This window comes from Miniopterus schreibersii, assembly GCF_964146895.1.
Source record: "Miniopterus schreibersii genome assembly, chromosome: 14".
In the NCBI taxonomy this organism is placed as follows: domain Eukaryota; kingdom Metazoa; phylum Chordata; class Mammalia; order Chiroptera; family Miniopteridae; genus Miniopterus; species Miniopterus schreibersii.
Window position 1 is genome coordinate 26,018,072 of NC_138114.1, and position 27,488 is coordinate 26,045,559.

A 27,488-nucleotide genomic window follows, 5' to 3' on the forward strand; every position below is an offset into this window, starting at 1 on the left:
AAGGACTTATACAATTAATTATATTACTATTTACTTAATATATATTGAGTTATAAGTACTTATAATAGTATATAGCATATACTCAGAGGTTTGAAGTATTAGTTCTTACTGAGGTTGCCACTCAGGATGCTTATTTTGTGCTGAATAAAATCAATATTCTAGTACAGGTGGAAATGCTGTTACTAGATTAATTCACAATAATGCTTAACTCTCTCCTTGAAGTTATTTCCTTGAAAAGCTCACGTGACTCATATTTCTTTCCTGTCTAGTAAAACGACTAAGTAGATAAGATATTAAATAATGATGAAAGACACTTTCATTTTCCAAATTCTTACTTCAGATTTTGATCATTCAGGATAAAAAGCGCTGACTGGCCTGCTTGAACTCATTTTCTGCCAACCGTCCTTAGGCAATGACCTTCTCTGTATGACTTTCCACATAGTGGAGCTCAACCTCTCATGGGACCTAATTTCCTTCCATAATAATTTGTCTACAACTGGCTTTAAAAAGGCATTGTTTTGATAGAATGCTCCAGATTGAAAAACAGGCGGTAACCTTTGAAGAGTTGCCCCCAGTTATTTGATGAAATGACAACTTGAAGATAGAGCTCGTTGGTGTTGAGCTGAATACACAATGTTTTTGAATATTAAGGAAATAAAAAAATATAGGTATTATAGGCAGAATTTGAAAAAAAGTGAAGAATCCATTATTTACTCTGCCATTTAAGCAGCACGATTTGGAAAAGTGTAAGACAGTGAGATGAAGGCGAGCGAGTCTCAGTTTGTACCACACCTGGTTTGCTCACAGCCACACAGCCAGATGTTGGCCCGACTAGCCCGTCATCGATACTCACATACTCGTGGAAGCACCAGGGGGCTACATTCCTGGCAGGTGGTTGGGGGGAAAGGAGGAACTTCTTCTGGTGGTTTTTCTGTGGGCATTATTAACTTCATTTTCTAAGTTGCTGGTTTTCTTCAAATCCGATTTTATTCCCCTCTTCTTGCATTAGCTTTTCCTCCCTCTCCCTCCCCGTCTTTGAAGCATGAAGTGTTCGGTGGTCATGCACTGGCATGTGAAGCATGTCTGTATGTAGCAGAGGTCTGATGAAAGTGCAAGTGAAGAAAATAAACTGTTGTCCCTTCTCTTCCTCCTAATCTTCTCAGGTGTGAAATTAGCTACTTCTGAGAATTATTTGATTCTAGGGTCATTGGCTGAAGTGGACATAGTGAAGGTATCCACCAGAGAATTCTTTATCATCGGGGCAGGTGTTCTCAGTACCTGACTCCACAAGCAGACTGAGCCGCCCTGAGCCTCATGAAATAGTGTGCAAATTGTGTGTACCTATGCACATTTGGGTGTCTGTGCAGATTTGGAGTGTGTACGTGCATATATGTGCAATTGTTGAAGGAGAGGGATTTGTTGATATCGTTTGTTATTCTCAAAAGAAATTAATTCCAAATAGGTAGAGAACCACTGAATTAGAGGATTTGGTTTATATCGTTCCTATTTTGTTTTGCTTTAGAGTTTCAGATGGGAAAATTCTGAGAATATTTGAAAGGGCGATGGACAGTGTATGAAATTGCCAAACCATTTCAGATTTGGGATCAATAAATCTGAATTATCAACCTCTTTTGCAATTTCTCTAGCTGCTGTTTTTGTGTACTCAAAAGTCGGACTTTGGGATGCTCTACTCACAGTTGTTATCTCTGGCAGTTGAAGTATCCAGGCAACTGATGTCATTTGTTCCCAGAACAGCATCAGAGCCCTTCAGGGCAAATTTGCTGATGATAAGTCATTGAGCAGCACAAAGAAGATGATATTTTATGGTACAATGAGCCCTCCTCGCATAACTAATTCATTTCTAACTGAACTTACAAACCAAACAAAAAACTAATCTTCTCAAGGAGCAAACCTCTTTAAAGACTGTTTCTTTTTCTTTCGATTCCCAGAAGATTTGGTTTGTCCTTTGTCCGATTTGAACCTCTTGTTCTCTTTCTTAACCCTCTGCTCTGAGTACATGATGTACATGCATGACTTGAATCCCAGTTTTATTTTATCAGTACCTATATGTGTCCCCCACACCCAACTCAGTGTCTTGGTTTATAATCTCTGGGATTCAGCTTTGTATCATAACAGATTCTCAACTTAAATAGCTGTTGTTATTGTTGTTGTTAATAAAGCTTCCTCTATTATTTCAGGCAATATCTTATCTAATACAATTATTTCCACACAGTTTACTTATTTATTGATTCTTTCATTTATAAAACATTTATAGGCACCCGCTATGTGCTAGGGATGCTTCTAGTTGCAGGGGAAACAGAAAGATGAATATTATACATAAAGTCACTGCCTGTATTAGGTCAAGGCATGTGGCAATCCAGACTGTCCAAAGATTTAAGCCTATGAGTCCTACAGTCTTTAAATAAATTCGTTTGCTATTTATTCAGAGCAGTGGTTCCCTACTGGGAAGACTTTTGTGCCCTCTCCCCCGCACCCCCCCCCCCCCAGGGCAAGTTGGCAATTCCAGAGACATCTTTGGTTGTCGAAAATAGAGGATACTACTGGTACCTGGTTGGTAGAGGCCAGGGATGCTGGTAAACATTGACACAAACAGGATTGTCCCCCTCATCAAAGAAAATTATCCACATTGAAATGCCAGTGGTGCAATTATACTAGGAAGGATGGAGACCCTGGAGGCAGTGTCCTCTCCTTTGAGGTCCAGAGCAAGTCAGTTCTTACTAAATTGACCCACACAAGAATTAAAGACCCTTCTAAAGGATGGAATTTCCTTCATCTAAATGACATTTCCAGGGATGAATTAGCATTCCTCAAAGATTGGCTTCTTGGCCACTTTCCAGTTACCTATCCCTTAATCTGTCTCTGCTGTTCTTAAAGGCCCTACAATTTAGGGAGGAAGGACAGGTGTACCAAAAGCTATGATGCTATATGATAAATACGAAGAGAGCTCTATGAAAGTAATGATGTGGGTGCACTGAGCAAATAAACTCTCTGGTAGGCCTGGGAAGGCGTTACAGAGCAGGAAATTTGAAGGAGGTATTTGCCACGTGGCTGATAAGACACTTGCCTCTTTGAAGCCATTCCCTGCACGATCGCATTTATAACCAGTGACGAGATGTTTGGGCTGCCATTTGGGAAAATCTTCCATATTCTTCTCCATTGAACAAGACTCCTTTAGAAATCGTGCAAGCCCCACTTTGTAGGGTCTCGTCTCACTGGCTTCTTTCTATTAAAGATTTCAATAGTAGGTAGTTTCAAATACGAAACTGTAGGTATGAGAGTTTAGTAGCAGTTCAGAGTTATAAATTTTGAGTGAATGAATTGTAGATTTCGTTTTTGTTTTTAAAATTTTTGTGTATTTATTTATTTGCTAACGCTTCTAACAGAGTTTTCTCCAGGCTGTGGCATTACTAGCTTGAAAATATATGGAAAGCACACAATCTGTGTAGATGTTTATAAATGATTTTCAAATACAATCTGTAGGAAAATCCAAGAGAACATCATTACTCACAAGTTCCTGTTAAACTTGTGTAATAACATTAAATATATTCGTGAAGCTATTGTAAAATTGGTTGTGACAATTACAAAAGAATGGAATAGATGTTAAATTTTCTGGTATTAAAAAAATAGGGAAGTTTTCATAATGTAACCATCAGGAAGTTACCGGATTTCTCTTTACTCTCTGGAAATTGTATGTTGATTGAAGGTAACTACACATTATGGGAATTTTTCTCTTTCAGTTCAGAATCAGTTATGACATCACACAGGGGTAACTTTGTACGCTTGAAACTAACTTTTAAAGAATTTGTCTTTTTTCTGGTGACTTTACAAAGACCTTTCATTAGTATGTACATGTCAGAAATACAGTACAGGCACACCTCCGAGATACTGTGGGTTTGGTTCCAGATCACTGCAGTAAAGTGAGTCATAATATTTTTGCTCGTGGAAGCTCTTGCCTTTAATATGTAAAAAATATGCCTGTGAAAAGCAAAAAAATGAGGTATGCCTGTAGTTCGATTTAAAAATCTATTTTCTTTTGTTTTTACGTTTGCACTATAAACTGAGTAGTTACAAAAATGCATATTAGTCTCATTTTTCATTAAAATGTTTCTCGTTTTTATTTTAGTCTGATGCCAACGCAAGTTACTTAAGAGCGGCTCGAGCTGGACACTTGGAAAAGGCCCTCGACTACATAAAAAACGGAGTTGACATCAACATTTGCAATCAGGTGAGATGTGGTTACTGTTGTTTATTTTTCAGTTAATTTTTTAAAATCCAGACTTTAAACTCCTTAAATCTCTCACTAGATATTACCAACACCTCTCTTTTTGCCAGTGTTTCTGTTAAAGTTTACCAGCTTGAATTATCAAATTATTTTTGTTTTGTGAGATGACCATCAGAAATGTAGGTATGCATCCTTTAATAATTAACTCCTAAAATTTAGTAAGCAATGATATTAGAACAGCCCATCTAATTTTCAAGTACTTTTATTGCCAATTCCGTGGTTGTTGGTGGGATGCTGTCTTCTGAGCTCTCGGGAGGCTGTTGACTGCTCTATATTCAACTGCTGAGTAAACTTTCCCTTCGCTTACACTCAGAATGGGTTGAACGCGCTCCACCTTGCTTCCAAAGAAGGCCATGTGGAAGTTGTTTCTGAACTGCTACGAAGAGAAGCTAATGTGGATGCAGCTACAAAGGTACGGATTGCACGTTAATGTTTTTTATGTCACTTGCCAAATTCAGCGAGGAGTCAGCTCTCGATAAAAATCAGAGCATGTTTCTCTTGAAATACTTCTTAACTTTGTCCTCTTTGGAGACCTTATAACAGAGGGATTCAATATTTTGTAAACTGTCAGAACACAGAGAGAAAGATGGGAATGCTGATGTATCTTGCCTTTTCATCTTACAGAAAGGAAACACAGCATTGCATATAGCATCTTTGGCTGGGCAAGCAGAGGTGGTAAAGGTCTTGGTTACAAATGGAGCCAATGTCAATGCACAATCTCAGGTAAACCAACAATTATTGTGTTATAATTTACAAATTTTTTTTTTTGGGTCAGGTGCTTGTTTGGTTCATATATCCTCTAAGAATACAATACTTAAGAGCTATATTTAATGAATAGTTATATATTGTAGATTATTTAAATTCATATATAGGGTGTCCCAAAAAATGTATACACACACTTTGAATGATTATAAAGGCAGTGTTTATTAAAATACATTTCATTTTCTTTTTTTCTTTTTTTTTAAAATATATCTTTATTGATTTCAGAGAGAGGAAAGGAAAGGGAGAGAGAGAGATAGAAACATCAATGATGAGAGAGTCATTGACCGGCTGCCTAGCCCACAACCTGGGCATGTGCCCTGACCGGGAATTGAACCCCGATCGCCTGGATCCTAAGTAGACGCTCAACCGCTGAGCCATGCCTGGCTGGGCTAAAATACATTTCATTTTCAAAATTGAGCTATCAGCTGTTAAAGCATGTATACATTTTTTAGGACACCCTGTATATTCTTATATGCAATACATATGTGTGAGAGGTAGAGATTTAATTTTTAAAGTCATCCATCTATGTATGATTAGTACAGACATGAGGTTGTGTAGGAAAGCAGTCATCATAACACAAATATTCAGTAAGGACCTGACCATTTTTGAAGCTGGTCTCTTCTCAGACATTCCTTCCAGTTGAAGGCTGACATCTATCCTGGTTTGTCAGTCTACCCCAGGGTGTTGGATGTTGAACAAATTGATTACAGAACAAAACTGCAAGTTTTGCAAAAGGTGGAACAGGATTTTATGAGGCCAAGGAGAGTGATGTTGAAGAATTGCTGGGTGTACAGCTACACTGTGGATATGTGGCTGTCTGGCAGTATCCAGCCAGGCAGTATGTGAAATATTGTATGATTTTCTGATAGATGTTTCAAATAAGAATGATTTGAAAATCAAATGATTAAATGACACACAAAAATTAGATGAGGCCTTTGGTTCTCAAGTACTTTCGCAAAATGACTATCTTCTTGCATATGCCGTGGGGAAAAAAAGTGAAAGATGTCAAGCGATCAGATAATTTTGTTTGGGAAAAGTACACTTTCTCTTTACAAAAATCGTATTTGGTTTAGTCTTTGTTCATTCTGAGATCTCATATATGAACACAGTTTTAACCTACATTTTGTTAAATCATATAAACTTGCTTTTACAATTTCTAGTTTTATCTTTTGAGAAGGTCTCAAACTTTTTCATTTCCTTTTGATCCCCATTTTAAGTGCTCTTGATTTCCTCAGCCTTTTTTATTGCTGATTATCTTTAGATAACAGGAGCCTCCTGTATTTTATGATTCCACAGAATGGCAGTGACTCCCTCCCTTGTTACTATGGCCATAGCAGTGATCACTCTGATGCTGTTAAATATCAGTGTCATGGAAAAGAACCAGAAATTTCATTCTAGTTCCCTGTGGTTAGACCTTTCTCACCTGGTCTACGCCACTTATTCTGATTCCCTATGAGAGTTCACTTGGGATATTAACGCTTTTCCAGAAAGCAAAGTTAAAAAGTTGAATGTTGACGATATAGTAATTTGAGAGTGGTGCAGACCAGCTGACTACAAGAGAAGCCTCAGGCTTTTAAACCAATTTTTCTAAATGCCCTTATAACTTTTTCCTGGGAAATAACTGGTGGTAAGCTCTTAGATCGTGGAAAAACTCTAATCCATTTCATTTCCTTCCCCCCACCTCCCCCAAGGGGAGAAAAAGCACCTTCCTTCCTTTAAACATCGCACACTTTCTTGACATTGTAGAGCAGCCATCGTTTTAAACCTTCGCTGCAATGTCTGGGAGAAGCTGCAGTCGAAGTAGAATCCTAACCAGATTTGATTTCAATTTGTACACATTCCCTCGTGGTGATGAAGCGAAGGAGAAGAGCACAGGCTGCAGAAGTCCTTGTTCTTTGCAGCTGTGCCTGGCATACCCCCGTACACGGTTCACAGTGGAGCATGGCTCCCTTCGTCTGGACACCTGTCCCCATATGCCTTCTGAACTGCATTGCTCCGTGCGCAGAATAACTAATGAGATGACCATGCAGCCGAATGGAGTTTCCGTGAGAATTCCTGGTAGAAAATTTTCTGAAGGCGCTCTTCTAAAAAACAAGCAGTAATGCCAGGAAATTAGTTTAAACTCCATTTATGTGGTAACACATTAAAATGGCCCAGGAATATTAATATTCAAGAAAGCATCCCTCAGTGAAATTTTTACCCTCTAGGCAATATTTAATGGCCAGTAAGAAACAGCGCAAGGAGAATCCTTGACCTTCCTTAAATATAAAATTTTCTTACCTTGAAAATAAAAACATTGGGCAACATCAACTTCTGATCTTATAAACTGAGACTCTGTAAAGTAAGAATTTGTACACATTATTTTAAACTAATTCTTGTCATTGCCTTGATCTTAGGTCTTAAGTTAGTTAACTCTTTCTTATATTACTTAACATTCCAGGGATCATTTAGGTCTACCCTGAGAAAGAAATCAGGCTGAATAAATTGTGATTTAAAGAACTCTACTATGAATAAGTCCTTAATACTTGGTACAAGATACAGCAGCAAGGTGAAATTGCCATGTCAAATGACATCCCTCACTGTTCTCTCCTTCTCTGTCTTTATTTTATACTACAAGTCACCAAAAGAAGCCAAGTCTTTTTATAAAGGAGCAAAAGTATGTTTCAAATAATATTTTATCTTCCAAAGTATTCTAAAAGAACAAGTTTTCATAGTGGTGCTAAAAAAGAAAAGGTTCTTTAATTAAACCAGTGTCTCCATGGTCTTTCTGTATTTTTTAATGTTTCCGATTGTGGGGACATCAGGTCCTGATGAAGTCAAACAATGGGAGTAGTCCAGAGAGAGCCTCTCTGATCTTTGACCTTATAGCTCACCTCTACATGTAAATCAGTGCAAATTGATCACCGTGTCCTTAATGTTTTAATTAAGAGCAGCACTTAACGATGTACAAAGACTGGCTCTAGGAAACTAGAATGGATACGAAAGTCTCATGGATTAAGTTTCAGCCCTTAAATTAAAAACAGGAGGACTTTCTTTTTTATTTTATTATTTTATTTTAGTTTAGTTTAGTTTATTTTGGTGGGTACTAGGCAGTATGCCTCAGTACTATCTATAAAATTATGTCTTCAGATTTCCATGTTTATGATAGCACCACAATCAACGTTCAGAGCAGAAGGTATTGAAGATATTGGGTAAAATCAGATATTAAAGAGCGTACTTGCTCAGTGTTAAGCTGCTCTGCCTTTTGAGAATTGCGTTGATTGTTGCTACAGAAAAGAAAATGTAAATGGGGCACCCATATGTTCCTTTTTGGCCAGCTCGCTCTTATGGAAATTTCCTAAGTTAGGAAATTAATATAAGAACAGTGGTGAACTTTTTTCTCTTAAGAAAAAAATTGCATTTTTTGGCCCAGCTGGCGTGGCTTAGTGGTTGAGCATTGACCTAGGATCCAGGAGATCATGGGTTGATTCCCAGTCAGGGTACATGCCTGGGGCTTCAGGCTCAATCCCCAGCAGGAGGCAGCCAATCAATGACTTTCTCATCATTGATGTTTCAACTCTCTCCCTCTCCCTTCCTTTCTCTCTGAAATCAATAAAAATATATATATATTTTTTAAAGCATTTTTTTTTAATCTGACCGTTCTCCCAATTCACGTGCTCTTTCACAGAAAAGCATGTCATCTGTAGGCTGTCCAATGACAACACATTGAATTCCTTGCCTTATACCTCTGTGCTAGAGAGGAATTGTAATGTTTATTCATGTCTCCATTTTACTCTGACTCTTGTCTACATCTTATTTCTGAGTAATTCCAGTTCTATACATTTCACTCTTTGACATTGTAAAAAGGCTGTGGCATGATCTAAAAGTTGTACTTCTTAAGAATCACTCCTTGGAAGCTCCAGGTCTGTAAGAATAGTAGTATCCCCTAAATCTCAGTGCCTGATTTTGGATTTTCTTCGTATGTCATAAAGTGTTTGGTTCTGGAAGGTAAGCTCAAGAACAGCGGATGTACATTGGCCTAGAAGCCATACATTTGTAGGTAGACCAGTGTTTCTTAGGTAATCTTGAACTATGGCAAACCTTTGCCCTGAAACTGAGAATCCACTGACATAAATTATCTAGTTGATATTTATGTCTGAGAGAATAACATCTATTTTGGAATTTTTTTCTTAAAACTTGACTCTTAGCCCTGGCCAGTGCAGTTCAGCTGGTTGGGCCTCATCCTGTGCACCAAAAGGTTGCTGATTTGATTCCCGGTCGGGACACATACCCTTTTACAAATTGGTGGGTTTTTTCCTTAGCTCTAAGTCTCCCCGTCCATGGTAAGTGTGAAGTCATTTGAAATTAATATAAATTGTTTTCAAAGTAAGAACTATTTCAGATGCCTAGTTTTATGTAAAAGTATTATGGCTTTTATTTAAATAGGTAACACTTGGGAACTACAATGGTCAAATGTATTTTTCTTCATATCCTCTTGACATCTAGTAAGATTCTTTACTCATGCTAGGCACTCAATTAATTGGTTAAATGAATGTAAATGTACTTACTTATCTAAAGTGGATATAGTCATATGAATTACACTTTCAAACTATGAATTATGAAGTATGCTTGTGAATTATATTTATAATATAAATTCTACTTACACTATTGTCCTTAGGCTTTTTAATAGATATGAATGTCTACATTAAAGTATTATTAAAATGATTATATGTGAGCATTTCCTGAAATGTATAATATTATCAGTACAGTGGAAAAATGCATCGGCTCTAGAAAGCCTCAAACATTTTCTTTTTCATTTTGCAGAATGGGTTCACGCCGTTGTATATGGCAGCCCAGGAAAACCACCTGGAAGTTGTCAAGTTTCTTCTTGACAATGGTGCAAGCCAGAGCCTAGCCACAGAGGTAAGACACTTTGGTTCTTTCCTGAGGAAGTTTACATGTTTATAGAGCATTTTGTAAACCCCAGAGTTATAACATTTAAAAATGTATCTCATGCCCAACCTGGTGTGGCTCAGTGGTTGAGCATCGACCTAGGATCCAGGAGATCAAGGTTTGATTCCCGGTCAGAGCACATGCCTGGGGTTTCGTGCTCGACCCCCAGTGGGGGGCATGCAGGAGGCAGCCAATCAGTGATGACTCTCTCATCATTGATGTTTCAACTCTCTCCCTCTCCCTTCCTCTCTCTCTGAAATCAGTAAATATATATTTTAAAATAATAAAATAAATAAATAAAATGTATCTCACTGGTATTTAAATTGCAGTTGTGGGTTCATACATTTTATAAGTACATTAGAAAGTCTATTTTTAATTTTAAAGAATTTTCCATTGCATAGATACCCTTTCTGTTCTTAAATGTCTAGCCCTACCCTATAATTGCGGTATTGATTTAATATTTACATACTTTTCTGTTTTTTATAATTTTGCTTCAAAGGCAGCTACTGTTTTGAAATATTTTTGTGATAAAACATGTTTTAAATCTGTTTTTTTCCAAATTTCAGTTTGCATAATGAGAACTGAATTTATAGATTTCTAAAGTTAACTAATAGGATTTCATACTTTCAAATAAAACTAGTGTACATTTTTAAGTATTCAATTACAGTGGTATTTAAAAAAATCTTTGCGGTCTTGAATAGAAAAGTAATTTTAAAATAAAAAGGCATTTAAGTCATTCGTACTATCCTAGGTAATACAGCTTATTTTTTAAACAAATTTGGATGAAAGATTGCGATCCCTTATGAAGTGTATCATTAGAAATCTATTGCCAATAATAAAGGAACAACATATGGGTATTCTGTATTTTTAACAAAATAATTAATTGGGACAGATGATGCAGGGTTATCCCTGTCATAATACCTCTGCTCCTATTTGCGTTCAGATGTGTTTCCTGAATGGCACAAGAAAGTTAGGAAGAAAGGAATCGCACACATGTAACCCCACCCCGCTTTCGAGCTCATGCCTTCCGGGGAAACCTCTAAATAAATGAAGAGGCAGCGCACACAAAAAGAAATACAAATGACCATAAATGTGTGAGAATATCTCACCCTCATTCATAGTCAAAGAAATATGAATTTATTAATCAGATAAAGAATGAGGTCTATTCTTAAACCCAGGAATTGAGGGGCAAATGTGAGGTCGAAGAAACTGAAACTCTCCTACAGTTTTGAAGTTAACAGTTGGCTGCACCACTTTTGCAGAACATTTAGCAGTAACTCTTAAAAATTAATACTTCACGCGTTTTAATTTTAGCAGTTCCACTTCTAAGAATTCATATTACAGGTATGAGGAGAATGCAAGAAGTTCAACATAATTGATAATACTTTTTTTTAAACTGGAGAGAACCTAAATATGCACCAGCTAGGAACCTATTTAATCAATATTGCTATAATTACCCAATAAAATACTATTCAGCATTATTAAAAATGAGGCAAGACTATGTGTATTGACACAGGAAAATGTCCTACAGAGCCTTACTTTTCACTTTCCACCCTACTTTTTGCCCACCCCGTATTTGTTCATTTATTTCACTAGTAATTACTAAGCACAGCGCCGGACACTCGACAAGGCAGTGAAGGTTCGCATGCAGCTTCTGTCCCATTTTTTCCTTCAGAGTAAGCGCACAGAGCAAACCAAACTATTTAAACTTGGTTTGGACACAAACTCTGCAGCTGTGGATTTGAGCAATTAACCCCTTAGAGCTGGTATCGTTGTGTCTGTCTTTAATCGGCTCATGCAGGCAGCACCTTCTTGGTGGTGAAGCTAACCATCTCGGTTGCAGTTTATTTTTTGGTGCAAAGTAGTTTTCTTTATGTATGGGCCCTGTGTTTACCAGTGGAAATGGAGCCATTTAATTTTGATTTGGAATGGAGATGGGCTGTCATTTTTACCCCTTAGTTTTTGTTCAGGTTTTAAAAATGAAATGCAATGTTAACTCTTAATACACAATTTTCCTTTTAGTACTCTACCCTTTAAAAGGGGTATTTTTCTTTTTATTGCAGGAGTAATATAGTGCATAAATGAGAAAGTACAATAAAAAGGAAAAATAGGGAAAAAGCCATTATTAATTTTCCCCAGAGATAACATTTTGCTTATTCATCCCAGTTTTTGGTACATACACACAATACACACATAGTTATCTTTATGAAAATGAGATCACACATTTACATGGTTATATAGATTACTTTTCCCATAACATTAAATTACAGTCTGAACTTCATGTTCTTAATGTGAACCAGCGATACCATTTTGGGGACATCTTGGTTGCAGTCTTGCTCCGTTAACCTTACTTATGGCTGCCTGGAACACTCTTCTGGTTACATGAATGCTCATTCCTTTCCTTTCTTGGCATTTCTGGAAACGTTGAGAAGAGTGGGTGGTACTGCAAGCAGCTCTTGAAGCGTGGAGAGTAGGTAGAATTTTTATGTGCAGAATGAAGAGGAGGGCACGTCAGGGCGGGGGAATTAGCCCGAGTTTGGAGGCCAGGGCAGGACTGGTCTGCATGTCCACAGTCAGTAAGGAGGCTGGACGAAAGGATTTACATGAGAGGAGCCTGGGCGATATTGTCCCTTCGGTGCTTCAGGGCCAATATCGTCCACGTCCTTGAATATAAACGTGCTGATTTGCATTTAGTCAAATACGTGGTAGGAGGCCGTATCTGCTTTCCAGCAAGGGAAAGAGAGAGGAAGGGGGCCTTTTAGAAAGACCAGCAAGACACTACATGAGAGTAGTCCTCAGTTTGTACCACAAGGACTACAGAAATAACATATCATGACCCAAATAATTTACTTGCCAATTCTCTAGTAAAAATAAATATTTTTTGAGTAAATGGTAATGAAAGCATTTCAGAAGTAAAGTTTGTGAGCCAGCCTTCGGATTTTCCTCTGTGCTGTTCATTCTACAGTCAACAACACTAGATCATCCACAAATTAACCACAGAGAAAGCTGTAGCTGTCTCCTCTTTGTCAAGTCCCAGGGCAACACCAAATATACAAATAAGTGTGTGTCTGAATTTATTCTAGCCATATTTTGCATGGTCCCTGTGTCTTTTTCCCTCTTTAGTCAGAGAAGCCAAGAGTCTTTTATGTAGACCTTTTTTAAAACAGCAGTGGTTACAGTTTATTAATTCACACATACAGATACCTAGCACCAGGTATCTGCTAGGCAACAAGGGACAGTGATGAACCAGACGTGCATATTCCCTGATTTTAAAGTATCAGTGGAACCCAGCAATCCTATTTCTGGGACTATATCCTAAGAATCCTGAAACACCAATTTGAAAGAATATATGCAGCCCTATGTTCATAGCAGTGTTATTTAGAATAGCCAAGATCTTTGAACAACCCAGTGCCCATCAGTAGATGAGTGGATAAAAAAGCTGTGGGACATTTACACCGTGGAATACTATGAAGCTGTAAAAAAGAAGGAAATCTTTCCTTTTGTGACAGCATGGATGGTCCTGGAAAGTATTATGCTAAGTGAAATAAGCCTGTCAGAGAAACATAAATATTGTATGTATTGTATGATCTCACTTATATGTGGAAATCCAAGGAACAAAATATAATGACGAACAAAATAGAAACAAAGGCATGGATACATGGATCATCCTGACAGGTGTCAGAGGGGAGGGAAGAGACGGGACTGGATGAAAGAAAGTGAAGGAATTAGCCAAAGAACATAGATGCATACCCATAGACACAGAGAGCAGTGTGGTGATGGCCAGAGGGAAGGGGGCGGGGGCTGGGTGGAGGTGGGCAAAGTTGGGGGGAAATGGGGACATCTGTAATAGTGTCAGCAATAAAAAGAAAAGAATAAAAATAAATATCAGTGGGAATTTTTATAGCTTGCTTAAATGAGCTTTTTTGAAAATTGTGCCTGGATGTAACCTGAAATGTTGTTTTCATTGAGATTTTATTGAAATTATGGCATTTTTAAATTTTTATGTAGTACTTTTGTGTATTTTCAAAATGTAGCCAATTAACGTACATCACTTTTTAACAGAAAGAAAGCCCCATAAACTTATTGCACATTTTTTCTTATTTTCTGCTTTGATATATGTATATGTGAAAATGTCTTTTCACATATACAGGGGTGGGCAAAAGTAGGCTTACAGTTGTAATGCAAGTAAATAATTCACAAATAATAGTGCAAAAATAAACTCACCACTGTAAACTATTTTTGCCGACCCCTGTATGCTTCCTTGACACTCGGTCACTTGATCACCTTACGTGTTAGTCACAAGGAAAATATGCACGGGAACCAATTGTGACCCCTCCGCTTATTTACAGGATGGCTTCACACCGCTGGCAGTAGCTTTGCAACAAGGTCACGATCAAGTAGTTTCCCTCCTGCTAGAAAACGACACTAAGGGAAAAGTGCGGCTCCCGGCCCTTCACATCGCCGCCCGGAAAGACGACACGAAAGCTGCCGCCCTGCTGCTGCAGAACGACAACAACGCAGACGTGGAGTCAAAGGTGAGTGCCGGGCGCACGGCCGTCCCGCGGCCGTCCCGCAAAGTCAGGCCCTAACTCGCGGGCGCTCGGCCTCCCCTTTGGCAGGCCGCTGCTCACCGGGCACCTTCGCCCGAAGGGGTAAAACCCGAGCCTAAGGCGGCCGGCTGGGGCGCGTCCCGCGGCCTCGACAGCGGGGAGCCCTGCGCGTGCTGGCAGGGAGGCCACCTCGAAATCGCTGTGCGTGAGCCTGATCGTTTCCTCGCTTTTAACGTACTTCGGGTGACTTTAACACTGCAGCTCAGACATCAGGGTGAAAAATTACAAAACGCTCACAACAGCGTGTGCACATCGCCCTCCGGTTGGTATGGAAGATGACGGGCGACGCGCTGAGCGTTGACCAGCCGTGGAGAGCGTGCCAGCAGCCAGAGGCCCAGCCAAAAATTCCCTTTGTCCTCACATGTGTTACTGGAGAGTCTCGGCAGGAAACGTGGCATTTGGAGTAGGCCATTGTGTAGCCCTCATCCGGTCCTGCTTTCTGTCTGTGCCTGTTGTGCGTCCATCCTAGCTTTCACCCTCTCACTTAGCCGCCGCGAGCTTTCTGCAGTCCATGTCACCGATGGCCAACTAACCGTTCATTTTTTCCTCCTTTTGCTTCCCAATGTGTTAACCTAGATGGTGGTGAATAGAACAACAGAGGTACATATCTATATACATGTACATATAACCTGTGTCTGCATCATCTTCCCATGCCTTAGTGCCGCGGCCTCATTTCTCTCCCTTCTTCTTTGCATTGCCTCCTGTAGGCTAGATACCTGCTTTCTACCCCCGCCCCCAAAGTAGCATGTGCCAGAGAAGATAGTAGTTTGATTACCAGGGCTTTCTGCAGCTGACCCCGGTCTTTGAAAGGAAGAGAGGAATCCTTGAGACTTAAGGGTGTGTGAGATGAAGAGTTCTGACACTTTAGGTGCTGATCAGCTCTACCTGAAGCTGCAGACAACCCTGCCATTCTGCTCCTCTAGGACTGATTCTGTAGCGTTCTGCATGACACTTACCCTCAGTGGTGTCAGCAAAATGGAAGTGACCTCAGAACGGTACCAATATGACCCACCCTTCCACAAGTCAGTAAGATAGCTAGCATGGCTACAAGCTTGCTAACAATTTAGAAATGCATCTAGTTCCTGTAAGGTTTCAATCTTTGGGGACTAAGTGAATCGCTGCATGTTTTAGCATTTTTTTTTTAAGGAAGTAAAATGACCTTGGTATGAATAATCCAGAAAAATGTGTTATTGAATAGGCATTTGCTAATAAAGAGACCAACTTGTGGATTCTTTATAGAATGCAATCACCCATTACACAAGACCCATTGTAGTGCACCTCTCCCCCAAAATTGCTTTTATCATTATAATTTGATCTTACGTGAATATATAAAACTAATCGAATTTTGGCAGAGTATCAATGGACAATTCTGTCATCAATTATAAAACAGTTGGTACTAATTGAACTTTCTATGAGCTATAAAGATTTTTCTTGTCATCTCCAACTTTCTGAAACGTTGGCTTCTCTGTGTACTGCTACTGGTTTACTAAAATTGCTCGATCTCCACCCTTGGGTCCTTCCTGGCTATTGCTCTGCCTACAAGTTTGGCGTTTGTTTGAAACCCTATGAGCAATTGGCACTAACTTTCTGAAAGAAACCTACTACCGAATGGAATGTGGACCTCAGCATATTTTGCTTCCTCATTTTTATTTGGGCAGGGTTTGGGTATTAACATGTCAGACGGGGGCCAGCAGGAATCAATTGAACGTCTGCTGTGTTTTCTTTACAGAGTGGCTTCACTCCGCTCCACATAGCTGCTCACTATGGAAACATCAATGTAGCCACGTTGCTGTTAAACCGAGCGGCTGCTGTGGACTTCACTGCAAGGGTAAGAGCACTGTCCTGGGACGTGCCTTTAAAGCATTTGAAATGATTCTCAGCCTTCCTTTCCCAGCATGAGGAGGGACGGATACAGATTGTCTTGCTTTTAAGCAGGCGCGCCTGTTTCCTAGCAGAAAAAGTAAACCAAGATGAGGGTGGGGGGTGAGAAATATATATGTGAGTATATGGAAGATGTGATTCAAGTAATGATGACTGGAAACTACAAACATTTCCCCAACTTGAAATTTCCGAGACTATTCGAAATCAGTCAAGTAGCAACCAATAGGGCTCCGGATACCAGTATTGTGACCTTACGGGTAGGGATGTGCTGGGGTATCTGGATGAGGCCCGAACTTCAGAACCCAAATAATAGAGACCATCTTTTGCTTTTATCTTCTGTCCCCTACAAACATGCACAATGAGTAAGAAGATCCTGTAACCTGAGTAAGCTCATCCTCACGTAGAAAGGAATTAGCCTCGTGTGTATCCCTGGACAGCAGTGCAGACATTTGAACAAAGTAATAGTGCTCTGAATGCAGAAACTGGTTCAGGGCTAGGCTTCGTGTGGACTCGGGACTCAGTCTCCCTGGGTTCAAATTTTGGCTTTAATTTTCCTCGCTGTCCACCAGTTTCCTCACTTGTAAGATAAAATCATGTGAATTATGATGTTAAACAATAATAAAATAATGTGATCGCCTCCTCATTGGGTCACTGTGAGAATTAAAGAGAGAGACTGCGTGTGAAGCACTTGGCCGTGTCTGGTACACCATCACCCACAGCAGCAGCGCTGATTTGAAACATAGCATTTGAGGTATTAGTTTTGCTGAGCCCTCCCTTGTTAGAGGAGAAATGGGACTAGATCACATAGGGACATAGGGCATAAGACTAGTACCAGCATAGCAGCAGCAGTAAAGGTAATATCTTTAGAGAAGTCACTGAGTGGAAGACTCCAGGCTAAGCATTTTTGTCTCATTTATCTTTATATCCAGAAAAGTGTTACTCATTCCTGTTTTACAGTATTTTGTCTCCCTTAGGTGACTTTCAGAGTTCATTTTTCTTTTTATTCTTATAATTTATTAGTCCAATAAAAATTAATAAGAGCTGAGGTTGTACTAATATAAAAGCTATTTCCTATCCTGTCGTCGTCGCCTTGCTAAAGGCCTTTATGGTTTAAATGACTCGGGAGCACCCGTCAGCTCATGTCGCTCTAGAGCCCTGTTCTTACTGCATTAGCTGCATCCTTAGGATTCGGCGACAAGGCAGATGTTGAGGCCTACTTTAACATTTTGAAGGACAAAGTTAGGCACCTCTTTAAGGGAAGTATAAACCAGGCGTGTCAGTATTTAAACTGAAATTCTTGTCTTTGAGATGCATTGTTCCGGTTTTATTTCTGTAATTCACAGTATGGTGAGAACCTCGTTGAGTCACATCTTCTAATTAGGACATTTGGAAAATTCATGTCAGGGTAGTGTTTGAAGTTCGCTGTGTGCCACTGTTCAGAAATGTCCTGATGCTGCTGAAAATAAGAAGATTGGGAGAAGGTTTAAGCAATGTAAAGGGGCAAATTACAGTATTTTCAGACTCCAAGCAATTCCAAGGCATCCATTTACATTAAACAATGATGTGGTAATTACAAATGATGCTAGTTTATTGATTAAACCTCAGTGGAGACCTCAGACGAATGTTGTTAATTTTGCCTGAGTTGCTATATAAGATTTAAAATAATCACATTGTGTTTTTGTTTAAAATATAGGGTGCCCCCCCAAAATTGTATACATACACATCAAATAATTATAAAGGCAGTGTTTATTAAAATACATTTCATTTTCAAAATTGATCTATCAGCTGTTAAAGTGTGTATACATTTTTTTGGGACACCCTGTATGTTAACATTCGGACTTGGTACTGGTTTGGAAAGCATTTGTTCCAGTCGTTCCTAATTAAAGAGGCCTAAGAGCATTCTGTGCCAAAGGCTGTGGTAGAATTTGATTCTGCCTTACTGGCTGCCCACACTGTGCTTCCCTCTGCGGTCGGTGATTAATGACTTGCTTTAGGGTGTCAGGGAAGAACTGGTCTTCGTGAAGAGCTTAAGAAATCCATTTTGGTTCCAAATCTCTAGTAATTCTCTTCCATAATAATCCAGCATCTATACCATTGTCCTACAGAGGCCTCTCCTTTCCCAGGAGTCTCCAGGCCACAGCCCTCAGGAATGTGACAAATTGCAGGTGAAAAAGTAAGATGCCCTGAACACAGATGAGATCAGATTTTACCTGGTCAGAACAATGGAGGATCATTAAGCTATATTTGCTAAGAATCAGCTGCAAATCATAGGCTTTAGGAACCAGGCTGAAATGGAGATACTGAGTAAATGGTTGGAGATAAACAACAGCAACCTTTGTCTTAGAGGCTATGATTTCTTTTACCTGGCTGTGACATATCACTGAAGAAGGGCAGATACAGTCCTGTAGTTCTTTGTGAGTGGAGGGCATGGCTTAGAGAATGGCTACCTGCTAGCAAACAGAGCTGGGGAATGGGGCAAGGCCATGGGTTCTGAAATGACTTCCTGCATGCAGCAGACTTGCATTTCCAAAGCAGATACGAGGCAGAAATAAACACAGTGCAACTAAAGGGAGTGCACAATAAAATGGGCTTTCTATGCATCTTTGTAGGCCTAGCTAATTTATGCAGCAATAAAGCAGATTCTAGCCCGTGGAGAAAGTACACCCTTGTGTAGCAATTATGGCCATTGATTTATACCATGGTGATCTGTTTTATTAACACCTTTCCTTAGATTTTTATGATGTCAGTTTTTATTTTCGTATTGTCATTTTGCTAGGTATATGTAAGGTATCCTGTCTGACATCTTAAGTATTTCCTTCTGGATTATCCATGAAGACCTGTTCAGCCTCACGGGTCCCTGCAGGGCGTTCATCGAGTAGCTGCTGAATGCTGCAGTGCAGCCTCAGCATTCTTCATTCTTTGAATTGAGTCTGCTGAGATGGCGTTGACACTGTCTGAATTTATGCATGACCCTTGCTCGCAGCAAATCATTCTTGTTCTCTTGGGGAAGAGAAGGTAACCAAGGCACACCAGAGCGGCTACTGATTATCATGCCAGTAAGGAGCATTTGTGCACTGGAGTGACTAAAGGCCAAATTATATTATGTGGATGCCTGCAAAGTCCCTTGTATTGATTGAAGAAGACAGATTGATACTTTGCTGGCTAAGAGTTTTTTCATCAAATATAATGGACCACCTAACTTAATCTTCACTCTTGTCATTGACCTTTCTCTCCTAAAATATTCAACTTCCCCTTTGGGGGGAGATAATTGAATAAGAACTTTGTGTCAGTGTTGTTATTTAGTATTTTTTGGTTTTGATCTAAAAAGATTAGGGATTTATGTGTTTGAGTACTATACCTCATTTTTTTCCAAAAGGACTTCAGGTAGTTTACAGGTTAAAATATACAGAGTAGGACAGGATTTGAATAGAGGAATTTCAGATCAGTGCACCAAACATTAGTATTGAATGTCAGATGCCAAGAGCAAGTTTATCTAAGACTTGTTTTTCAGCAGTGTGGACAACCCTGGAAGACAAGTCTAGAACAAAGGGCTAATTACTAAGGGCTGATACCAACCTTTGTTCACTGAAGGGTGTTTTAAGCTGGGCCTCAGACATGGGCTATCAAGACCTGATCAAGGACACCACCAGAGGGTGCTAGAAAGGACACCAGCTGCTCAAACGTGGAGAAGAGACCTGCATCACTTCAGTATGAGTGCCGCTGACTTTTGTAGTGGTTTTATAAGGATGCAGGGCTTCTGGAGACTCTACTTAGGTTTGTGTGGTGGTGACGTGGCAAATATATTTTAAAAAATATTTCCCCCTCATTATGCAATTCATTTTTAAATAAAATACAATAAAGCAAAGAAAGAAAATCGAAACCAGCCATGACAAACCTATCATAGTCTTCTTAACATTTAGATATCTGGCCTTAAAAAGACAAAACACACACATAAATACATTCATTTTAATTGACACAAATTTTCAAACATAGGTTTATCTCCTCGTATAAGGCTCCACAGCATTCAAGACAGACAGTTTTTAAAGTGGGTTCTGTAATTCTCCTTCAGAATGAAAACAGGAATTTGAGAGCCTTAGCAAAGGGTGTGATTTATGGGAAAGTAGAAGTAGCTATGTGGCTACTGCATTAACCATATTCTTGTTGCCATAGTGACATTAACATCTCAGGAGGAACAGAACCGGGAAGTGGAGGGCAGAGGGGTGGGGGGTGTACCTTTTACAAAGAACTCGCTCTAAGCTTGCCATGCACTCTCATTCTTGCCTTTTGCATTTCATTCCCTGGTTGCCACATCAAAGAAGATTCTCTTATGTAATCTTAAAGGAATATTTCAGCCTTAGAACCTGTAAGTGCATTTGAACTCACCAACATCTTTCCGTGTTGCAGGATCTGTGTTGGCCCTCACCTGAAGAGGTGATGTTTCTAAGTCGTAGCATAGGAGTTAGGGGAAGAGCCCTCAGACACAGGCTGGACCCCTGGCTCTCATCCTGGCTGTGTCATCAGTCACTGATGGGGTCCAGGACAAGTTCCTTCATCAAATGGCCTGCAGCTTTCTAATAACGAGATGAGAGAGACTTCAGTCAGCACAACCCCTTCTCCTCTGCCTGACCACATGTGTCGGACAGTGAAGGAGGCGGCTTTGGCTTCCCTTGCCTTTCACAGCAGAGAGTAGTCCTAGTACAATGTCAGAGCAAACAGCATCTCACTCAGCTGGCTGGAGTCCCGCACTGGCCCTGCACTCACTCAGTGTCCTCTTCGACAAGTCATCTATGCGTCAGTGTGATCACCCATAAAACGGGCCCAATAATAATACCTAATGCATAACCATTGAGATGACTGAATGAAATCATCTCTATAAATTGCTTAGCCCAGTGCTTGACCCATAACACAGGGACAGTGGCCATAGCCATATTTGTGGTAGTTGTTGCTTTCATCCAGGAGGGGACCCCTCATTATAAGACCCATTCACCTGTAAAGTGCGACATGTCAAGCAGGTGGCACCGTGGCAGGGCTCTAGAGTATTTCTGGAACTGAGCAGAAACCTTGCTTCCCCGAATACTGCAGTTACATTGCTTGCAGTAGCATTTGTCAATGTGAAGGGGTGAGCCTTTAAGAAACGAGTAATGTGGCGTTGTTTGAGGCAGAAAGAACTCCTGTAAAAAATCATAGGACCTGGAAAGTGCTCATTTCTGTGCTTCACTTTTCCTCTTTCTGTATGTGCTCTGCTTCCTGCAGTGCTGTTCTAGGGAACTGCTGTTCTGAGAACACTTTTTAATGACCCCAGTAAATTCCATTTTGCAGCTCTGTAAAGTTAAGTTCTATTAAGGTAAGAGTTGGCAGAGCTTGCTTTATTCATGTGCACTTTAAAAGAGAATTATTCATTAGCTGTAGAATTTTCATTTCCTCCCGTGAGTGCAAATAGCAGCAAAGGACTGCTGTGCGCCTCTGCTGAACGTTCTGGAACACTGTCCACACACACTGCTGCCAGACGGTGCATTGGGATCCGTTCAGATGCACCCTGGCCCCTCCTGAACACTGCGGTCTCTTCCATGAGAAAATCTTGCTCTTCTTCCTGTTGGTCTGAAGAATATGCAGGAAGGGTGAAGGGGCCCCTAGAGGGAAGAGGTTGGGACTTGGCAGAAGCAAAAGGTTGCAAAGGAGTGAACTTGGGACACATGCACGGTCATTTATTGTGTCCTAAATCAAAGCAGGAGGTTCTGAGGAAACAAGTTCAGGTAGGAGATCAGTGTGGAATAGCATGGTGGGAAAAAAAATTGAAAAGCTAGGCTGTGATGAAAATACAGGAATTAGAATCAACTCCAAGAAATGGAGAGAGAAGCCAATTACACAAGTGAAGTGAGACTGGACATGAAACAGTGAGTCCGGCCCTGGGGCTGGGCTGAGGGCAGTGGCCATGACTGCAGGTGGAAGAGAGTCATTGCAGATTTTTTCCTTTTTTTGAGATATAATTGATGTATAACATTGTAAATTTGAAGTGTACAACATATTGGTTTGATACATTTATACATTGCAATATGATTACTATAGTGCTGTGAGCTAACACCACTTTAACATCACTCAATTATTTCTTTTTTGTGTTGAGTATAGTTAAGATCCAGTCTCTTAGCAACTTTGAAGTTATAACACAGTATTGTTTTCTGTAATCACTATGCTGTGCATTAGGCCTCCAGGACTTACTTATCTACTAGTTGCAAGTTTGTACCCTTAGACAGCACCCCCCGGTTCTCCCAGCCCCTGGTAACCACCATGGTGCCCTCTGTTTTCATAAGTCCTTGCAGGTCTGTAAGTGGGGACGTGGGATGACATGTGTGTGAAGGGAAGTGAGGAGACGTGGCTGTGAGCTATGGCACACTCCACCGCACAGGGACAAAAACTGTGGGCGAGCAGAAGCGTGTCCCACTCCTGGGGTGGTGCTCCTCTCCTCAGAGATGACTTCCCTGGAGTCCTCCTCATTCCTCCAGTTCTCAGTAGAACAGCAATGCAAATAACAGTGTCCCAACCACAATGCCACCAGTACCCGCACTGAATCATACAGATTGCGCACCTCTCTACAGCCAAGCTATAGAGAGGTGGGATGTCCCAGGATGGGGAGGAAGGGCCCAGAAGTCCATGTTCAGTCTGGGGTGGTTCCCCAAGGCATCGAGCTTCCCCAGTGATGTGACTTGAAGAGTGGTTGGGCTAGAAGACCCTGAGGTTCCTTGGAGCCCGTATTACTGAGACCTTGAACTATGAGGTGGACAAAACTTACACAAAATTCAAACCCCCTTAGGTAATACCTTTCATTTATAACCAGGTGCTATAGTAAGTTTCCTGTACGTTATTTCATTTACTCTTCGCAGTAATCCTGTGGTGAGTATGGTTTCTATTTTACGCTAGGAAGCAAGAAGTTAAATAACTTGTGCAAAGCCGCACAGCTATAAGGTAGTAGAGCTTGAGCTAAGAAATAGCGAAGTAAATACAGCAAAATATAACAATGAAAACAATAAAGTGAAATAGACTACATTTGACTGTGCAGTTCATACTATAGGAACATCGGAGGGGATGTGTACTGAGCTTTGGACTTAATCCAGGCCCTCCCAGGGAAAACAGAACTGACAGCAGCCTCGCCTGTACCCGCTTGCTATTCGTTCTCTGCTGCAACAGGACTGCAACATGAATTAAGGACATTTTTTAAAAGATTTTAAAGGGGTTTTTCTTACTTAGTAAGAAATCCTGTTACACATTTAAGAACATTTTAATTGAATAACAAATCTAAAAACTGACAAATCATCAAATTCATCCTAAAATATATTGCATTCACATTTCTACTACATTCTATTTATTATTTACCTCTATTAGGCATACATTTTGCATCCCTAATGATCATGTTTTGATATGGACTGTTGATATTTAGAAACATAATGGCCTTATGGCAAAGGGTAAGACATATATTTTTCTGGTAAGAAAGACAAAGCAGGCTCATCTCTAAAAGGAGCAAGTCTTTCTGAGTTTGAAAATTAAAAACAATTTTTCTGTGGCCTCCAAGTCTGAGCCTCTCGGCCAGTTTTTCCCAGCTGGCCAGCAGCCTCCATTCCCCTGGGTTTGGGTTCAGTTCCTTTAGGGTGGGGCAACCTGTGTTTCTACCAAGTTCCTCAGGTGCTTCTCTGGATCAGGCTGGATTAAAAAACATTGAGGCCATGCTATGGAAATCTTTCCCTATTGAACCATAGAAATCTCAATACTCACTTGTTTATAACAGTTACCTTTATGTTTATAAACCTTTCATACTATAACCTTGAATTTACATCATATTTAGAGCTTACAAAATACTTTTGCATCACTTGAGACTCACAAGAAGAGACATTTTTACTGATTAGCAGACTGAGATCCCAAGAAGCTGTTTGTCCCAGATCCTGCTGAGAGTAAAATAGAAGAACAGGAATCTGAGTCCAGATCTTTTCGCTCATTCTATTCTTCCTCCGTGCACGACCATCACCCAAAGCAGCCGTGCCCGATGGAAGCTAAGGGTAGGGTATCGGCCCCTGGGTAGCTGGGGTCTACATGGCCCCTGGAAGAGCAGCTCCATCTCCCTAGGACAGGTGCGCTGCACACACACAAGGCAATTTGCACCAGACCAACTTTATGTTTTTCCAAACAATCTGTCTTTAGAAACTTCAAAGACATCATTTACACATTTTGACATGTTTGAAACTTCAGCAAGAATCTAATTTATCCAAAGACCAAGTGAGGGCAGGATACCTGAGAAACCAACAGTTTCAAGCTGACATCTCAAAAGCCTACAGGAGTGATTTACTTTTTGGAAGGGAAACAAATATTCAACTCCGATACGAATTTAGTCCGGGATTTATCAGAAATGCTATAGATATGTAGAAAATGTATCACTGTAAAGCCCCTTACTATTTTTGTTAAGAATTTTTTATAGTAAGAGTGTTTAAAAAATGGGGTAGATTTTTTAAAATTACAGCATTTTTAGAAACATTACAGGAAATCTAATATCATTTGGTTATATCATTTAAATAAACATTTTAAAACAACTTCTCTCAATGTATAGAAAGCAACTGATTACTTTATAATTGAATGTTTAATAATCCTTTCAGTTTAATTATTATATGCTATAATACGAATGAAACTTGAGAACATTATGCTGAGTGAATTAGGCTGGTCATAAAAGCACAAATACTCTGATTCCATTTATGTGAGGTACCAAGAATAGCCAAATTCATAGAGAGAGAAAGTAGAATGGTGGTTGTCACAGCCTGGGGAAGACGGGGATGGGAAGTTGTTTAGTGAGTGTAGTTTCAGTGTTGCGGGATGAAAAGAGTTCTAGATTTCGTTACACAACAAAGTGAGTGTACTTAACACTGAAGTGTTTACTTAAAAGTGGTCAAGGTGGAAGTTTATTATATGTATTTTATCACAAACATTTTTTTCAGTTTAAAGCATATATTGAATACCACTGGACAAGATATCTCCAAAAACCAGTGTGTAACATCCAACAGTGCAAAGGTAGAGGAGGAGTTTGTAGTTGAGGGAAGAGATCCAAGACCAGTTTCCTCCCAGTTTCCCTGCCCATCTGGTGGCAGCTGGCATTGTGTGCAGAGCCGAGGCTGTGCTGGGGGGGAAGGAGGTGTGGCATATTACCCTAAATGGCTTCCCTCCCTGCTAAATCACTTGTGGGAGCTAGAGGGAGACCTGGCAGTGCCTTATCTAAATTGTTGATGAGCTATCATCTATTCATCCAAGTGAAAGCCTCTGTCAGTAGTAATGATAAATAGCCTCATATTATCCTTAAGAGAAAATAAATAAACCTCTTGGGTTTTTTTAGAGCAGAACAAATCAAATACTCAGAGCCTGATTTCACAACAGACATCAAATATCCAAGCGCTTGCTCCTGCTGTATGGGGAGCCCAGCGCTATCACGTGTCTAATCAGATGGGATTGGGTGGTCTCCCTGGGAAGGCAGTGAGGTTGAAGAAGTGTCAGTCACATCAGTTCCTTCATCGGTCTCAGCAAGACCTGTGTGGACTTAATCTCCTTATCTAGAAAGCACAGAGAGAGAAAAGTTGGTGTCGGATAAGCTAGCGGTTAGTACAACTGGAGAAGGGAAAAAGACTTTGTCTAAGAACTATTTAATTAGAAGCTCATGAAAAGGGAAATGGACTTTTACTAACAAAGGCGGTCATCTTAATCATGACTGCTGTAGCATAAGGGAAGTTTGAGTTTATTTTATACTTGTATTAGTAATAATAGATCATCTAAGGTTGAATTTTTCTTTAAGAAAAGCCCTACTTGTGTGTTAGACTGTGAAGGCTGGAGTGTTTTATTATCTTCCATTGTTTGTAATTTTTGTGGTTATATGTTTGACATCCCCAGTTCTTACTAATAGCATCTTTGTTTACATGTATTTCATGGATTCCTTAAGGCATTAAAAACTTAGACATTCTCATAAAAAGAAATGAGGTAATGATACATACTACAACATGGGTGAACCTTAAATACATTATGCTAAGTGAAAGAAGACAGACATACTGAAAAGGTGACGTATGATTCCATTGATAGGAAATGTCCAGAATAGGCAAATCCATAGAGACAGAAAGTGGATCAGTGGTTGCCAGGGACTGGGGGGAAAGAAGAATGGGAAGTGACTAATTAATGGTATGGAGTTTCTTTTCTTTTTTTTTTAAATATGTTTTTATTGATTTCAGAGAGAGGAAAAATATAGAAACATCAATGATGAGAGAGTCGTCATTGATCAGCTGCCTCCTACACAACCCTGCAACCTGGGCATGTGCCCTGACCAGGAATCAAACTGTGATCTGGATCCTAGGTTGATGCTCAACTGCTGAGCCACGCCCGACTGGGCTAGAGTTTCTTTTTTTTTCATTTATTTTTCAAGTACAGTTGACAGACAATATTATTTTAGTTTCAGGTGTACAACCCCATGGTTAGACATTTATATAACTTACGAAGTGATCACCCCAATAAATCTAGAACCCATCTTACACCATACATAGTTATTACAATATTATTGACTGCATTCCTCATGCTGTACTTTACATCCCCATGTCTGTTCTGTAACTACCAATTTGTACTTCTAATCCCTTTACCTTTTTCATCTATCCCCCTTACCCTTATCCCATATGGCAACCATCAAATTGTTCTTTGTATCTATGACTCTGTTTCTGTTCTGCTTGTTTGTTTTTCTTGTTTATTAAGTGAAATCATCTGGCATTTTTCTTTCTCTGTATGACTTGAACACAGTGATTTTTAAATAAGCCCAAAGAGCTTAGTGATACGAAAAGGGCAACGCCTGGAAACTGGGAACCTCAGGGCTTTGGCCAAGATTCAAGCCCTTGTGACTCCAGGCAATCACTTAACCTCCTTGGTTGCTTCCTTATCTGTATAGTAGGTAATTAGACTGAATGAATTCAGAGGTTCTCATCAGTTAAAAAACAGCAATT

General features: G+C 39.9%; 1 protein-coding gene across 16 annotated transcripts in view; it reads left to right on the forward strand.

Moving 5' to 3' along the window:
* ANK3 (ankyrin 3) overlaps positions 1–27,488 on the forward strand; it is a 530,179-nt gene that overhangs the window by 341,895 nt on the left and 160,796 nt on the right. For 15 of the 16 annotated variants that reach the window (XM_081157598.1, XM_081157600.1, XM_081157590.1 and 12 more), the window contains 6 exons: positions 4,145–4,246; positions 4,617–4,715; positions 4,928–5,026; positions 9,869–9,967; positions 14,347–14,532; positions 16,337–16,435. In XM_081157598.1, the coding sequence (XP_081013724.1) occupies positions 4,145–4,246; positions 4,617–4,715; positions 4,928–5,026; positions 9,869–9,967; positions 14,347–14,532; positions 16,337–16,435 (684 nt within the window). Of the gene's footprint in view, positions 1–4,144; positions 4,247–4,616; positions 4,716–4,927; positions 5,027–9,868; positions 9,968–14,346; positions 14,533–15,183; positions 15,208–16,336; positions 16,436–27,488 lie in introns of all 16 variants that reach the window. The other variant, XM_081157588.1, reaches the window with a different exon arrangement.